Source organism: Anabrus simplex, chromosome 7 (genome assembly GCF_040414725.1).
Source record: "Anabrus simplex isolate iqAnaSimp1 chromosome 7, ASM4041472v1, whole genome shotgun sequence".
In the NCBI taxonomy this organism is placed as follows: domain Eukaryota; kingdom Metazoa; phylum Arthropoda; class Insecta; order Orthoptera; family Tettigoniidae; genus Anabrus; species Anabrus simplex.
Window position 1 is genome coordinate 139,958,367 of NC_090271.1, and position 16,237 is coordinate 139,974,603.

Consider the following 16,237-nt stretch of genomic DNA (forward strand, 5'->3'; position numbering starts at 1 on the left):
CTATCTGAGAAAACTGTGTCATATAAGTTATTTGTAGTGGGAATGTTCGTCAACGAAGGGACAGAAAACCTGGTGTTCCTGTTCTGATTGAGGGCTTTGGGTTCGGCTTTTTGTAAACAAGTTAGCTTGTGGTTTAGTATCTTTTGTTTTCTATCTAATATAGTAGTCAGTCTGTGTACCTAAGAAAAGAACTCCATTCAAGTGGAGATGAATAGTATGAGATGGTCAAATGCGTCTGGTATAATTGCAAATTTAGGAATGATTTTTTCTTGTACATTTGTTTAAATTCATTTCTCAGCCATATGTTGTTTACTTTATTTTGAGTGCCATTTGACGTTTGGTATGGAATATTTTTCCTTTGTAGTGGTTTAAGAAACTTAGGTATTAGTCCTAGTTTCAAGCAGTCCTTGAGAAATGTTATGTCTTTTGAGATTTTACTGATCTTTATTCTAAGGTTCAAATACTTATTCATTTTAACGTTTGCCTGGTTGGCTTTGGTATTACATGTGATAAAATTCATTTTTGGGTCCGTATTGAAAGTGTTTGTATAAATAACACTAGTATGTTTTTGTTATTCTCCCACCTATTCAATACAGTCTTAAAAGTTAGGACTTTGTCCTTATCAAAATGTTAACATAAAATTAATACATTGGATGGTACATGTTTTGCCTATCAATAGTAGGCATCATCAGCCATTTTTTACCTTAGGAATAGATCAGGTACCTGATTGGGAATGACTTATGAATACTGTTAAAAACTATGTCTTGTAAATGGATTAGAGATCGTTAAACAAGTATTACAATATAAAATGTGGTATACTATTACTTAACAATATTTGTGTTAATATTTGAGTCTAAAAATATACAACATAGGTGGTTTGTTCTTGATATTAAAAGATGATACAATAAAAATAAAAATCAAAAAGTTCATTCCATATAATTGTATGGACTGGTTCTTTTTAAGATAATATTAGTTGGAATGTTGGTTCCGTAGGCTATATTGAAGTTTGTGTAGACGTCATTAGGCCATCTTCTTTAATGTAGTATTTGTGGGAAGAGTTTGTGACAGGTGTATTCATTTTATGTTAATATTTTGATAAGGGCAAAGTCCTAACTTTTAATATTGTATTGTATTGAATAGGTGGGAGAATAATAAAGAATACTAGTGTTATTTATACAAATACTTTCAATAAGGACCCAAAAATGAATTTTATCACATGTAATAAGGGGTTTGTTTCGAGCTGTCAGTGGAGAGATGGTGTATAATGACATTAGTACATTATTCATTTTAACATTTGCCTGGTTGGCTTTGGTATTACATGTGATAAAATTCATTTTTGTGTCCGTATTGAAAGTATTTGTATAAATACTGTAACACTAGTATGAAGATAAATATGAAGATAAAGTTGGAATTCAAGAAGACAAATTGAGACAAATATTCGTTTATAGGAAGGGGAGTTAGGGGTTGGAGTAACTTACCAAGGGAGATGTTCAATAAATTTCCATTTTCTTTGCAATAATTTAAGAGAAGGCTAGGAAAACAACAGAGAGGAGTCTGCCACCTGGGCGACTGCCCTAAATCCAGATCAGTAGTGATTGATTATTCCTGCAGGAATTCTTTACTATTAAATGTGCCGACATGAGACTGACTTATTTGAGCACCTTCAAATACTATCAGACTGAGCCAGGATTGAACGTGCCAAGTTGGGGTCAGAAGGCCAGCGCCTCAACTCTCAGAGCCACTCAGCCCAGCAGAATTGGAATGTTTTTAAATCCTATCCCATTGAACATCTCTGACATAAAAGTGACCGACATGTGAAAAATTGATTTTGTACTTTGAACTGTAATAGAGGAATTAATGTTTTTAAAAACATTTCTTTACAGCTAGGCATAAAAGACAACCCTTCATGTAAAATTTTAAGTTCCTGCCTGAAATGATTTTGGAAGAGTGGATATTTTGAAGTATATGATATTTTACACCTAGGACATAAAAGAAGAAACTTGTTGTAAAATTATCACTTTGTACGCCAAACGGTTTTGGAGGGATGAGTAATTTATTTTCCTGACCCAATTTAACACCTTAGGGGTGGAATGTTTGAAAATATTTCCTACTGCAAACTTAAGATTTAAAATAAATACCGCTATTTGGAATGTTGTTTGGTACGTTAAATGGTTTCTAATCTTTTTGATCTTAACCCCCGTTTAACTCTTTGAGGTGTTAAATTTGTTTTAGACCTTCTGTTAGTTAACACCTAGCATGTAATTTGAAATTTTAACTTTGCAATTTAAACGGTTTCATCATAGAAATTAGTATTTTTGTCTATCATTCCTCACCTCTCCCCCACTCAAAACCCCTTAGGGTGTATTGTTTTCCACTTCTTATTTAAATTCTAAGACATAATTTTGTGTGTATAGAGAGCAGCACCAATCTGTGATAAAAATCAAGATGGGACCTTCTTTATTATTTAGGCCTATTAAATATATTAAGCTTGGAGAATATGATTAGTAATTTGAGAGGTTTAAATCTTTAAAAAATGGACATTCAACATGTGCAAGAACGTAGGTACCATTAATGGTATAGTCTCAAAAAATGTTCCTCCAGTTGTGTACTAAGTTTACGATTATTTCAGTTAAACCTCTGAGTTTTACAAATACATTTTTTTTGGCAATAAAGAAACTGAGTCAAAAATTTGGTCGAGTACCTTGGTTGTTGTAAAGACTTATTTTAGAACTTCAGCAACTTCTACACGATCCCAATCTTTGTATACGACTGAGCTTGATAGCTGCAGTCGCTTAAGTGCGGCCAGTATCCAGTATTCGGAAGATAGTGAGTTCGAGCCCCACTGTCGGCAGCTCTGAAGATGGTTTTCCGTGGTTTCCCATTTTCACAGCAGGCAAAGACTTATCTGTGTCGGTGTGACGTAAAGCAACTTGCAAAAAAAAAAAAATTTAAATAAAAATAAAAAACAATCCTTGTATATGTGATATATTTTGAATTATATCATATTTGACACCTACAAAATTCAAAGTTCTTGTGAAATTACGAATTGATATGTCAAACAGTTTGGAGGGATGAATAATTTTGTCATAAATCTTCACCCTCCCCCCCCCCCCCCACCCAGCCAAAACCCCTTAGGGTGGTTATAAGACACGTTCTTATTTAAATCGAAAACATAAAGGAAATTTTAATCTTGTATGTCAAACGGTTTGTGAGAAATGAATATTTATGTCATCATGTCTCATCCCCTAGTCAAGCACCCTTAGGGGTGTATTGTTTTAGACCATTTCTTTCAGAATAAGACCGTATATAGGACAACTGTCATATGAAATTTCAACCTCGTATAACTGTTTCAGAGAAATGAATTTTTATTTTCAGATATTAAACCCCACTTGACCCTATGGGCTCAATTTTGTTTTTAACTTGTGTTATTTAACATCTAGTACATAAGAGTATCATTGAGTGAAATTTCAATTTTGTTCAGTGAATGGTTTCAGAGTAATTAAAATATTTTGGTTTTCAGGGTTTTGCCCCTATTTTATTCCCTTAGAGGTGGAATGTTTTGAAACCTTTCTGTAGTGGGTGCCTACACTCTTAATAGAAATTAATGTACGGTATCCCCAAAATTTCATTTGCTTATGTCGAGTAGTTTTGCCTAGGCATCGATTGCTTTTCATGTAGTTATAAGTACACTGAATGACCAAATGAAATTTTTGTTGATTAGTCAAGTAATGTTAAACAAAAAGGTAAAAGAACCATAATAAGCATCAAATGATCAAGCACCATTATATCAAATTAAAAATATTGCTAATATTTGCAGATGATGTTCTGATCTGGGGAGAAAATGAAGCAGAAGTGCACGAGAAACTAAATCTCTAGAATGGCAAGTTTAAAGAATATGGACTAAACATCAGTAAAACAAAAACTGTTGAAATGACTATCAACAGGAAAGGCACAGATTCAAACCTTTTCCTGGAAGGAACTCTGTTACAGTCTGTTTCTAACTTCAAATACCTTGGAAGTATCCTTTCAAAAGATAATACAATAAACCAAGAAATAATAGGACTCAGAAAGCTTCTCAATTTTATTTTCAACTGAGAAATCTATTTTGGGATGATAAAATACCACAGTAAAAAAACTGACCATGCTTTATAACCCAACAAACAAACCCCATGGCACTACAGCCCTTGAAGGGCTTTGGCCTACCAAGCACCGCTGCTCAGCCCGAAGGCCTGCAGATTATGAGGTGTCACGTGGTCAGCACGATGAATCCTCTCATGTTTTATACCTACTTCATTCCAATTCTCACCAAATGGGCTCAAAACATTTGCCCTGCATAATGAGGCAAATAGTAAAATCCAGTCAACAGAAATGAAATTCATCAGAACAATGAACAAAAAAACCAGGAAGGACAAGATTAGAAATGAAGCAAACAGAAACAGGCTGGCTTCAAAATACCTGTTACCAAGCTTTTAGGAAGACTGAGGCTACAATGGTTTGGGCATGTTATGAGGATAGACAGAATGAGAACAGCAAGGAATTGCTTTGACAGAGAAGTGAAAGGGGAGAGGCCAATTGGGAGGCCAAGGAATCGATGAATAGACACAGTGAAATCAGAGGTCAGCAATAGGAATGCCAGGTAGGAGGACATAGAGGAACAGAAACTATACTTTGACAGGAAGAAGTGGCGAGCGCTTATACACCACACCCAGAAAACTGGAGCTGGAAAATGATGATGATGATGATGATTATACAGAGAGAGAGAGAGATATGACATGTTATTAATGGGAGAAACAGAAGCTGAAGTACAGAAAAAACTGTTTGAGTGGAGCAATATATTCAATAAATTTGATATGAAGATAAGCAAAACAAAGACTGTAGAAATGACCATCAACAGGAAAGGAACAAACTTAAACCTCTCTTTGGAAGGAGCAAAACTAGAATCAGTTTTTCACTTAAAGTACCTCAGAAGCACAATCCCCAAAGACAACACTGTCAAGCAAAAAATACTCAGCAGGACACAAAAAGCATCAAACTTTTACAATCAAGTCAGAAATCTACTCTAGGACTGCAAAATTCCATAGAAAGCAAAAACAACCCTGTACAAAACCTACTTCGTACCGATTCTCACATAAGGTTTAGAGGCATGTGCATGTACTCTACTAAACAATGACTACAGCAAAATTCAGGCAACAGAAATGAGATTCATTAGAACTATGAATTAAACTACTTGAGAGGACAAAGTCAAGAATGAAGTAAACAGAAAGGTAGCTGGCATTGAGGTCCCTGTTACCAATGTAATAAAGAAGTGTAAACTTCAGTGGCCTGGGCACATTATGAGAATGAAGAATGAGGGACTTGCCAGACAATACTTTGACTGTACTGTCCAAGGAAAGAGACCAATGGGAAGGCCAAGGAAACTCTGGATAGACACAGTGAAATAAGATGTGGAGGAGAGGGGTCTCAAATGGGAAGATATCCTGGAACAGATGATATATGCAGACAGGAAGATATGGCGAGCACGTACATTGTATAGTATAATCCTAATGTTGAAAACCTGTTCTGCTTACTTGCAAAATTGCTGACATGTGAAGGAAAAGGTACCATATGTGTTAAATATAACACACGATGTGTTATTTCACTGAATGTTAAATATAACACACGATGTGTTATTTCACAGAATATAATATGAGCTAGGTACAAATACAATGAGAGGTGAAAAGGAAAAACAGTCTAAGGTACAAAAACATTAAAAGCTAGAAGGGAACATAAGTGTAGGAACTTAATGCTGAAAGAGATACATTAGGAGCTAAAAGGAATAATGATCTAGAGAACACGTACCATACATTAAGAGCTGAAAAGGATCAATACTGTATAGATAGGTATATCATGAGCTAGAGAAACTCTGACTATAGGGAGTCAACATGAAATATACATGAATAGATTAAATTAATCATTATTCTAGATATTTAAAATAAAACACATATATTTAGAGCCTAATTGGATCATTGTTCTAAAAAATTAACGTAATACCCCATGGCACTACAGCCGTATGGGACTTTGCCTACCAAGTGACAATAAATAAATTAATTAGCTGCAGGGTCTTTTTCTTTTTTTGGCTCGTTCCTTGTATCAGGGAAACATGCACGGAAGGCGATAATGCGGCCGGGTGACTCATTTGCTGAGAGATATATTGCTTCATGACCGGCTGAGATGATCTAATGCAGTACAGTAGCGATAACCATTGCTTCCCAGCAATAGTTTAGTTTAACATCTGTGGTATTGGTAGCGTGTTCAATGTGTTTGCTTTAAAATAGTGTCGTTTCTGTAGGAATATTACTGTAATAGTATGTTTAGCGAGTGATGTATACAGTAGAACAACGTGTATTCATTGTGTTGTGCTATGCAAAGCATTCTTCTTATACAGAGTGCTGCTTTCGAATCATTTGCAAATTTCTTGGCATCCTCCCTCTCTATAGAAGTACGGTACGTAAATTAGTAAAGAAGTTCCGCACCACCGGGTCCATTCTTAACAAGAAATGATGCAGTAGACAAACCGTTTTAACAGAGGGAAAGCTTGACGAAATAGAAGCTCTCTTGGAAACAACTCCCAACAAAATCCCTGTCGCGTCTTGCCGTACTAGCTAATGTGTCATTATCTTCTGCCCACAAAGCAACAAAACTGTTAAAAAAGCAAAATCGTACAAACCCACCCCTGCCCAATATTTAAGAGAACCTGACAGTTTTGCTAGGGTTCGATGTTGTAACTCATTGCTTCAGTCAGTTTACTATGGGTATGTTGACCCAGAACTTTTATTTTATAGTGATGAAGTATGGCTACACTTAAGTGGCTATGTAAATAGTTAAAACAATCGTTACTGGTGTGCAGAAAATCCCCACCAACTGCATGTCCATCCACTTCATGATGTAAAGATAGGAGTTTGGTGCGCAGTAAGTGGTCGCAGCATTATAGGGTTTATATTTTTCTGTGAAACAATAAATGCTGATCAGTATATATACCTCATTCTAAGACTATTCTTTCAAGAGCTGATAGAAGAAGAAAGGAGTAATGGTTACTTCATGCAAGATAATGCGAATGCACACACTGCTAATCCGCCTTTGGAGGTAATATGGGAATTTTTTGAAGATCCTGTGGTTAATTATCCCCCTAGATCTCCTGATTTAAATCCCTGTGATTATTACCTGTGGGGGATGCTGAAGGGAAAAGTGTATGTGAACAACCCTCACACAAGAGAAGAACTACTAGAGAACATTACACAAGTTATTTCGAACATCACACGGGCTGAGATTCCCCAAGTGTCTGCAAACCTATTTACGAGTTGTCAGGCATGTTTGACAGCTGAGTGACAACATTTTGAACATCAAATGTAATGCCAGGTAGGTTTTAGACTTCTAGTTTCACTAAAAATGGATTTCTATAAGTGTGAATTACCGTGAGTAGTAGGGAGGAAAAGGGCGCATTATACTGGCAAGCGACAGAGTATTATTGTGCCAGCCGTGCCATGCTTTGAGTGGTGCTGTGGAACGAGCTAAAAGAAAGATCCTGTAGAAAGGTACCTTAGTCATGGGAATTACGGTAACAAAATAGACACAAGATGAAAAGCATCGTTAATCTAGGAAACAGCACAAGAGAAAGTACATGACAAGCTAGAATATAATATTAGTCTAGAAAGTCAATGTCAAATATACATTAAGAGCTTAAATGGATCATTAATCAAGGAAATGAATACAAGAACAGATATATATATATATATATATATATATATATATATATATTGAACGAATCAACGACTTCCCGCAATTACGGGTTGCCACAATGGACAAAGTAAAGCATATCAGGATAGAGAAAGTTTTTATCATATAGAAATATAGTGATAATAAGGATTTCTAGGATTATGGAGGTCCGAACAGGTGAGATTTCAGGATTTGTACTGATCCACGTATGGTGGTGGTAACTATTCTTTCAATGCTGTTGATGGGCAGATCGAACATTTTCCAGAATTCTACGAACAAGGCAGGTATTGTGCCACGAGCACCAATCATTAGGCCGATAATCTCTACTTCATTCAGCTGGTATTTATTTTTGTAGAACGGAATGGTGGGCGCGTAGATGTTCTGTTTTTCAAGATGAACTTCAGTAGACTGGCCGACATGGTGCTCGAATCGGATAGTCGGATCGATAATGAAGCCTTTCGTGTCGTTATCTTTAAAGGCAATTATGTCAATTCGTCTTGTGCTCCGTGTCGTAGACAAACCGTGGACTTCTTCATATACACGGAAGTTTTTGCTACGGAGTTCTTCTGCAATCAGTGATCTTATCTTGTGGTGACGTGAGTTTCTCAGTACTTCGCCGTAGGGGCAAGAACCCAGGACGTGAGCCAGTGTTTCTTTCTCTCTGACGCATCTGCGACAGAGGTTTCCGTCCTGAGTTCTGCCCGGGATAGTTCGTACTGCAGAAACATTCGATGTCATCTTGATTGCCTCTCGCCATTCGCTACATGAAGACCTAAAATGAATCCATATTCTAGGGAATTAACAGAAAAGGAACATTACGAGCTGGAATTAGATATAAATCTAGAGAGTTAACTTGAAATATTCATGAAGAGATGAAATATATTCTTATTAAACTAATATAAGGTACCTTTACCTTGCAAGCTATAATATAATACTAGTCTAGAAAGTTAATGTCAGACTAATGTAATGTATCCTGAACATCCAAAAATACAAAGTCATGCATTAAAGAAGAAAAACTTCATCTAGCTCTTTGCCAGGTGGTAGTGACCTTCGATGTTAGGCCCCTTAAAACAACAAGCATCATGATCATCATCATCATCATCAGTGTCCCAAGAACGGATGTGACATTATCGCGCATTAGAGCTATGCTGATGCGCTGAATAAGATAAGCAGTTGATCGCATATCACCGGAGATCCGAGCAATCTGTTGGCCAACCTCTTTGATAAAATTGAGGCCCTCATTACCCCAGGTAGCACTCGATTCAGTGGCTACTGGCACGAAGAAGAATTTATCTAACAAATTGCTGTATTTTCTTCTTTTAGCATTTTCCCTATTCGTGGCTGCACCTCCAACACTCAAAGACAAAAGGGAAAGATTGGACTGGGCGAACGTGTCAGCACAGATAAAATCCCACAAGAGAGATTTTCCCCTTTTCCATGGCACAAGTATCATTCCATCTGGCCTTTTATCGTCTGAATGGCAGCAGCCAGTGGGCTCTTGTATGGAACTTCTGCTGAAATCAGAGCCCGCAAAGATGACATCGTTTATAGTGGAGTGGCATATGTGTCTGCCTTTACTTTTCATACAGGAAAGGCCATGTTGATCAACATAGGCACCACAAGCTGAGCATTGGTGAGGCTCACAGATGGCTGCTCCCAAATGTAAAGCCACAACAATACAGAAATTCTCATTGGAAAGATGAAGACCAAGAGAAGGTGAAGGTAATGAATGCTTGGAGCCATGCACCAGATTCAGGAGAAGAAGCAGCGAGGAGACAGGCTTTGTCTTGGAAACTGCTAATTGGCTGCTACAGAAGCGAGTGGAGATGACTGATTAGAGAAGCATCTCAGGCAGCTTGAATACTTCTTTTGCTAATATCAGGGGGAACTGTGCCGACTAAGCTTGACCACTGAGATGTGCTGTCTTGTACGGCAGCATTAGGATCCAGGCATCCACCAGGTGGAAGGAGAGCCTCAACAAGACAAAGAGAACCGTGGAAAGACGCTAAAAATCATGGAATCGCCAAATCTAAATGAGCAATTGTAGGAAAGTACTGTAATTTTTCTACACTGCACTGAAGTGTTTTGAAGTAAACTGAATGACTAAATTATTTTTTTGTTGGTTAGTCAAGTGATGCCAAACAAAAAGTAAAAAAACCCATAATAAACACCAAATGACCAAGCACCATTATCTCAAATTATGACTATTTTTAAAATATCACTAATTTTGATAACTTAAAAAGAAAATTCTGTGTTTTTATCTTCATTTTGATGTACAAAACTTTATATTCCATAACAATGATGAATTAATTCATAGAGTTTTGCATTTGTGGAATTATTTCAAAATTGACTTTTCTTGGTCAAGCGATGCAATAATTAAAATGAGTAACTTTGTTGATTTTTCCATTCCCTGGTTTTAGTTCTATAGGTGCATCTCTTATATTGGTCATGAATTTGGCCTTCTCAAAAGATATCTGAAGTCCAACCTTTCCTGATTGTATCATTTATTTATTTATTTATTTATTTATTTATTTATTTATTTATTTATTTATTTATTTATTTATTTATTTATTTATTTATTTATTTTATTTTTTTTTATTTATTTTTTTTAACCGTAATTCACATTCTGTGCAAACTTCAGTATTAACGTTAGAGGAGATGTTCTTTAGAGATGTGGCTATTTTACTACCTATATTTTGCCTCTGATGGTATTTTGTTTTTGTTATTATTTCAGATTACAGTGAAACCAAAGCAGTTCATATCTTGAATGCTGAGCTTGCTGATACATTTGGAAACTTGTTGAATAGATGTTGTGGAGCTGCCCTTAATCCTTTACATGTATTCCCTAAGTTTTGCCAACATGATTTTGATCAGTATTGCTCTGATGATGCTAGAAGATTAGTAGATACAGTGTCTGCACTGCCAGGTAAGGTTATACCACATGTTGGATTATAATCATGCATATACTTCTCTGGAACAAGACCTTTGAATATTATGTACATGTAAGAAAAGCAACCTGATGAATATCTACGAGAACATATTTATGAATCTTAGATAAAAAAAGTAATCCATCTCATAATTTAAATGAAATTTCGGAAGAAGTAAATATACATTTTGAAAGGATTATTTACAAAAACTTTTCAAATCCAAGTACCAGACGAGGTCAGCATATTCCCCTACACATTGGATCCGGGCAATCATCTTAGATCTAGTTTAACATCAATCTATTCTATCTTAATTTTTTCACCAATTGCTTTTAATTTTATACAAGTGTTCAGCGTGTATAGATCTTCAAGAACCGAGCTCGATAGCTGCAGTCGCTTAAGTGCGGCCAGTATCCAGTATTCGGGAGATAGTAGGTTCGAACCCCACTGTCGGCAGCCCTGAAAATGGTTTTCCGTGGTTTCCCATTTTCACACCAGGCAAATGTACCTTAATTAAGGCCACGGCCGCTTCATTCCCATTCCTAGCCCTTCCCTGTCCCATCGTCGCCATAAGACCTGTCTGTGTCGGTGCGACGTAAAGCAACTAGCAAAAAAAAAGATCTTCAAGACAGTGGTTTATATTGAAGTATACCAACAAATCATAAGAATTTTCAAGTGTTGTGTTACATCCTCAAGGCAATGACTTATTTTAGTGTATATTGAATATTAGATAAGAACTATTTTCAAATATTATCCTATCTGTTTTTGTTATATGTATGGCCAATTAGCTTTTTAAGTGCTTTAAGACCTTTTGGTTGATCATGGCGTAATGTCAATAAGCCAAAACTAGTAACATGATTAAAATAAATTGAAGTACTATTTTATATTGTATTGATTAGGTCTTTTATTTTTGGAGCAAAAACTACGTAAGTCTCGTACTACGAATAGCTTTGGAATATTACAATAATATAAATTTCTTCTCAGAATATCTTAATTTTCATATTAATTTCAGGAAAATTATAAAACATGTGCACTGGAAATACACTTAAGCATAAATTAATCTACAAATTTCTGAAGTAAATACTGCAGTTGTGAAACATTTCATGCAGTGTTTGCAGTCTCAGTAATAATATGAGCGTAAGTACATACAATTGTAACCTGGTTCTAATCATCTTCTCACGATAATTACTTCTTCATCACAATAAATTTACACATCAGGACCGATTTCACTAATTATATTATTTACACAGTTTGCACCTCGTGCATTGTCTTTTACATTTCTTGTATGCGGTAAGCATGGAAACACGGAGCTGCACAGAGAGCGACATCGCAGTCGCTGCACCTGTAGATGGTTTTATGTCTCTCCTTTTCTGCCAGATACACCACACACCTCTTCACATCGTGCTGTCTTTTTCCGATGGTGGATTCACATCAGGAAAATACCTACCGCTGAATCTTTCTGTGGGAGCAGCAGCAAGTGGACAGATACAGCTTCAGAGTGGGGTTGATCCTGTGTACTTCTCAAGGATTTTATCAGTGTGGTGAATTCTGAACTGCAGGTGATTGAATTTTCCTCCATGTTGTCAGAAAATGATGAATGAATTAAATACCACGAGGTCCAGAAGATGCTGGAAAATTTTCTGTTAATATTTCTTCATTTGCTTCATTGCTGTTGAGTACGTAATGGCGTACTGATCGGAAAGATTGACTCTCCCCATAGAATCATTGCAGTCAATGCAAACTACAGGTTTCTCTTTAGTTTTGTCCTTTCCTCTGATAAGGACAGTTATCATTTCTGCATTGTGGATACTACTGAGCATGCAAACGTCTCTCTTGTCCTTCCATTTTAGAACCATCGGTTTCTTTTGAAAAGCAGCTGATTCCTCTCCTTTTCGCAGTTTTTACTTGTAAGTTCCTTAGGGAGGTTTTTCCGGTTGGTTTTTAATGTACCCACTGCGTCAGTATTAAGGTAATTTAGCAGGTCGTACAATTCAGGGCTGCTGTAATAGTTGTCCATTCTTATCAGGTATCCTTGTTTCAGAAGATTATCTACCAGGGTACATACAATTCTCTTCGGCTTGGAACACCGTGGTACATCAATACCATGTACTTCATTGTCGAGTTCTATCGATTTTCCAGTGTACCGCAACATATTCCACACATAGCTAGTTCTCACTTCACAAACTTTGTAAGATTCCATTCCAAACTGGGATCTTTTCTGTGGAATGTAGACCTTCCAACCAAGGCAACTTTTCCAATATAGAGAAGGCTTTCGTCTATGGATAGCTGGTCATCTGGGATGTAAGCCTCCTGAAACATTTTCACAAAGTGGTCGAAGACTGGCTTTACCTTGTATAGTTTTGGAGGCAATTGCCCATCATATGCCTCATTGTCAGAAAAATAGAGAAATTTCAGAAGAAGGGGAAAAAAAATCTCTTTTCTGTCATGATCTTTTAAAATATGGGCGTGGCTAGATCTTTTAAAATATGGGCGTGGCTAATAACTTCTTACGAGAAAAATAATGTTCCATCATAGGTTTGTGGACAATCCCTTGAAGAAGCATAAGCCTGAATAAATTAATCGCTTATTTTAGAAACAACGTTAAATCCACTTTTTCATAAATTGATATTATTGCATAATATGTATCTATGGGGCAAGTCGCTCAATTCAGCATAGAAACCACGGTAGTCCAATGCATTCCTGCAGGGATACAGTATCCTGAAGTTGATGTTTTTATTATTGTTGGTATGGCTGTTTCCAATGCTGTGCAATATTCAACTGTTAGTAGCTATTTATTCTTTTGCACTCAAATGCAGCATAATATATATATTATATATATAATATGTAATAATAATGTGTTAATGTGTTCTACGTAAGTATGGATGGTGAAAATGAAAAAAGAAGCACAGAAGTGTTAAAAATAACGCTTGTTATACAAGTGAAATAATTAAACGTTCTTGTGTGCATGGGAAAGAATATATAAACAACAATAGTAAAATAGTTCCAGAACAAAAGACCCGCTCAAGATGCAACTGCAGTAAGGTATGTCTGTGACATAGATGAGTTGCAACAAATACTAATATTAAACAGATTTAACAGCCTCCAAATAAAGGTGAACAAGATCTTTACATGCAAGGAATAATAGAATGTCAGTGTGCGCAGAGGAAACTCCACCAAACTGTTTTCTTTCCCAGGGTGTTTCATAGTTTCAAATACCATGTTCTTGTAAATGAGTCAAAGAAAGAACTGTGTCAGAAGGCCTCCATTAGCCTACATGGTCTAAGTGATGATGGAAGAATTCACTGCATTAGGAATCTAGTGCTGGCCCCGTGGAGTAGGCGTAGCGTGCCTGCCTCTTACCCGGAGGTCCCGGGTTCGATTCCCGGCCAGGTCAGGGATTTTTATCTGGACCTGAGGGCTGGTTCAAGGTCCACTCAGCCTGCATGATTAGAATTGAGGAGCTATCTGACGGTGAGATAGCGGCCCCAGTTTAGAAAGCCAAGAATAACGGCCGAGAGGATCCGTCGTGCTGACCACACGACACCTCGTAATCTGCAGGCCTACGGGCTGAGCAGCGGTCGCTTGGTAGGCCAAGGTCCTTCAAGGGCTGTAGAGCCATGGGGTTTGGTTTTTATAGGAATCTAGTACTACTTGAAAGATCTCCAGTTGACCAATAAGGTAAAAACATTGCAGTCAATACCAAGCCTACTGATGTTAGAATGCTTGTTCATAAGCATATTAAATCATTCCCTACAAAACAGTGTTACTATTCTGGAAAAAAGAGAAATATTTAGATGCAAAACTGTCAGTGAAAACTATGTTTGATCTTTTCAAACTGAAACCTGCACACATGTTGAAGAGAATTATCAATACTATACAAAATATTTTGAATAACACTTCGACTTAGGTGACCTCAGGTGGACACCAGTTGAATCTGTGAGGTGCTTGAGCTGAAGCTTAAATCACTGTTCTTTAGTTGCAAAAGAAATGGCTGAAGGCTGAACCAGCCATGCATAAGAGAAGAGCAAAAACTTCTACAATACTCTAAAAATGTCAAGAAAGGGATGATCTTGCACTGCTAACTTTTGATTACATGCAGAATATTAGTCTACCAATTATCCTGGTGCAAGAGTTATTCTACTTACATCAATTGACGAGACGGGCCGGACTCAGAGCGCGTCCGGCCACTAAGGTGATCAGAATTCAAAGACATGGACAGTTGCCTTGTTCTCACGAGGAGCCCCAAACCGGAAATAGAGCGATCACAAGTAAAACAATGATAACACAGAATTTCCCCAGATCTCAGTTTTCACCAATGGAAAAGGTCATTATTCCGACCAATAAAAATACACTTCCTTACATGGGCAAGTTCTAGAGAGTTCGATTGCGAAACCTAGCAATTTCGTAATTAGAAATCTACACGTGTCGGTACAAGCTGCCTCAAAAGTTTGTTACCAATATTAAATGCACCTTTACTCAACATTACAAAATTCCTTAAAACCAACATTCATCAACTTTCACATTCTTCATAGATCGAAATATCTTCATAATTAATAGTTCCTGTTTTCCTAACATATAATTTCTTCAAGTTACATTTAAAAAAAATTCTTCTTTAGAGTCCATTTTCTTCATGGGCCTCAATATTAATAATAGTAATAATAATTTTGTTCAATCCTAAATAATTTCTTCGATGGAGATATATTTATACAACACACAAAATAATTTTTCACTCAGTTAATTTTGCAGTTCAAAAGGTTCAATTAATAATAAATGAATAGTCAAACTGCGATTTTCATCATTTTAAATCTTGGCTTTCCTACCACAGGTGACAATTGTGACCAATTACAGACATGCTTATTCACTATTATATTAATCATTTCATCACAATTGATAGAAAAGTGGGTTTTTTCAAATTATGGTATAAACTATGGGGCATAAATAATATTCAGCAGATGTGATGGTTTATGCCATGTAATTACTGCTGGTAGAGCATTCAAGGAAGGCTTTAAGCAAGGTCATAATGCTGTAAGAAAGAAATGTTTTGAAGTGAGAATTTTCAGTCTTCTAGTGAATAGGGAGTTATAATGTGTAGACCTGCATGCTGTATGTAGCTGTATACACAGTAGACAAACTAGAGTTTTCAGAGCAATGAGGGTTCGAATCCTCTTTCACTCATGACTTTTTAATTTGCATTTTATACTTGGGTAGGCAGCGTTTATGAAGATTTGACATTCCTGAAGTCTCGGGTATCCTTATAATGCAATTGTTACAAATAAAGTAGACATAATAAATACCGTAACCTAATCACAAGACTACCGACAAACATATATTTATACCCTTCGTTTTATTTTTGTTAGTGGTTTAATGTCACACTTTCACATCGAAGGTTTTCGGTGACGTAAGAATAGGAAAGGGTTAGGATACCTTCTATACAGTCCAGCTCCATGGCTAAATGGTTAGCGTGCTGGCCTTTGGTCACAGGGGTCCTGGGTTCGATTCCCGGCAGGGTCAAGAATTTTAACCATCCTTGGTTAATTTCTCTGGCATGGGGGCTGGGTGTA

At 36.6% G+C, this 16,237-nt stretch overlaps 1 protein-coding gene across 1 annotated transcript in view; it reads left to right on the forward strand.

The window, feature by feature from the left end:
- Nucleotides 1-16,237, forward strand: part of MetRS-m (Methionyl-tRNA synthetase, mitochondrial) — a 120,807-nt gene that overhangs the window by 92,229 nt on the left and 12,341 nt on the right. Inside the window, exon 6 of the mRNA XM_067151347.2 lies at nucleotides 10,487-10,678. Within this exon, the coding sequence (XP_067007448.2) occupies nucleotides 10,487-10,678 (192 nt within the window). The remainder of the gene's footprint in view (nucleotides 1-10,486; nucleotides 10,679-16,237) is intronic.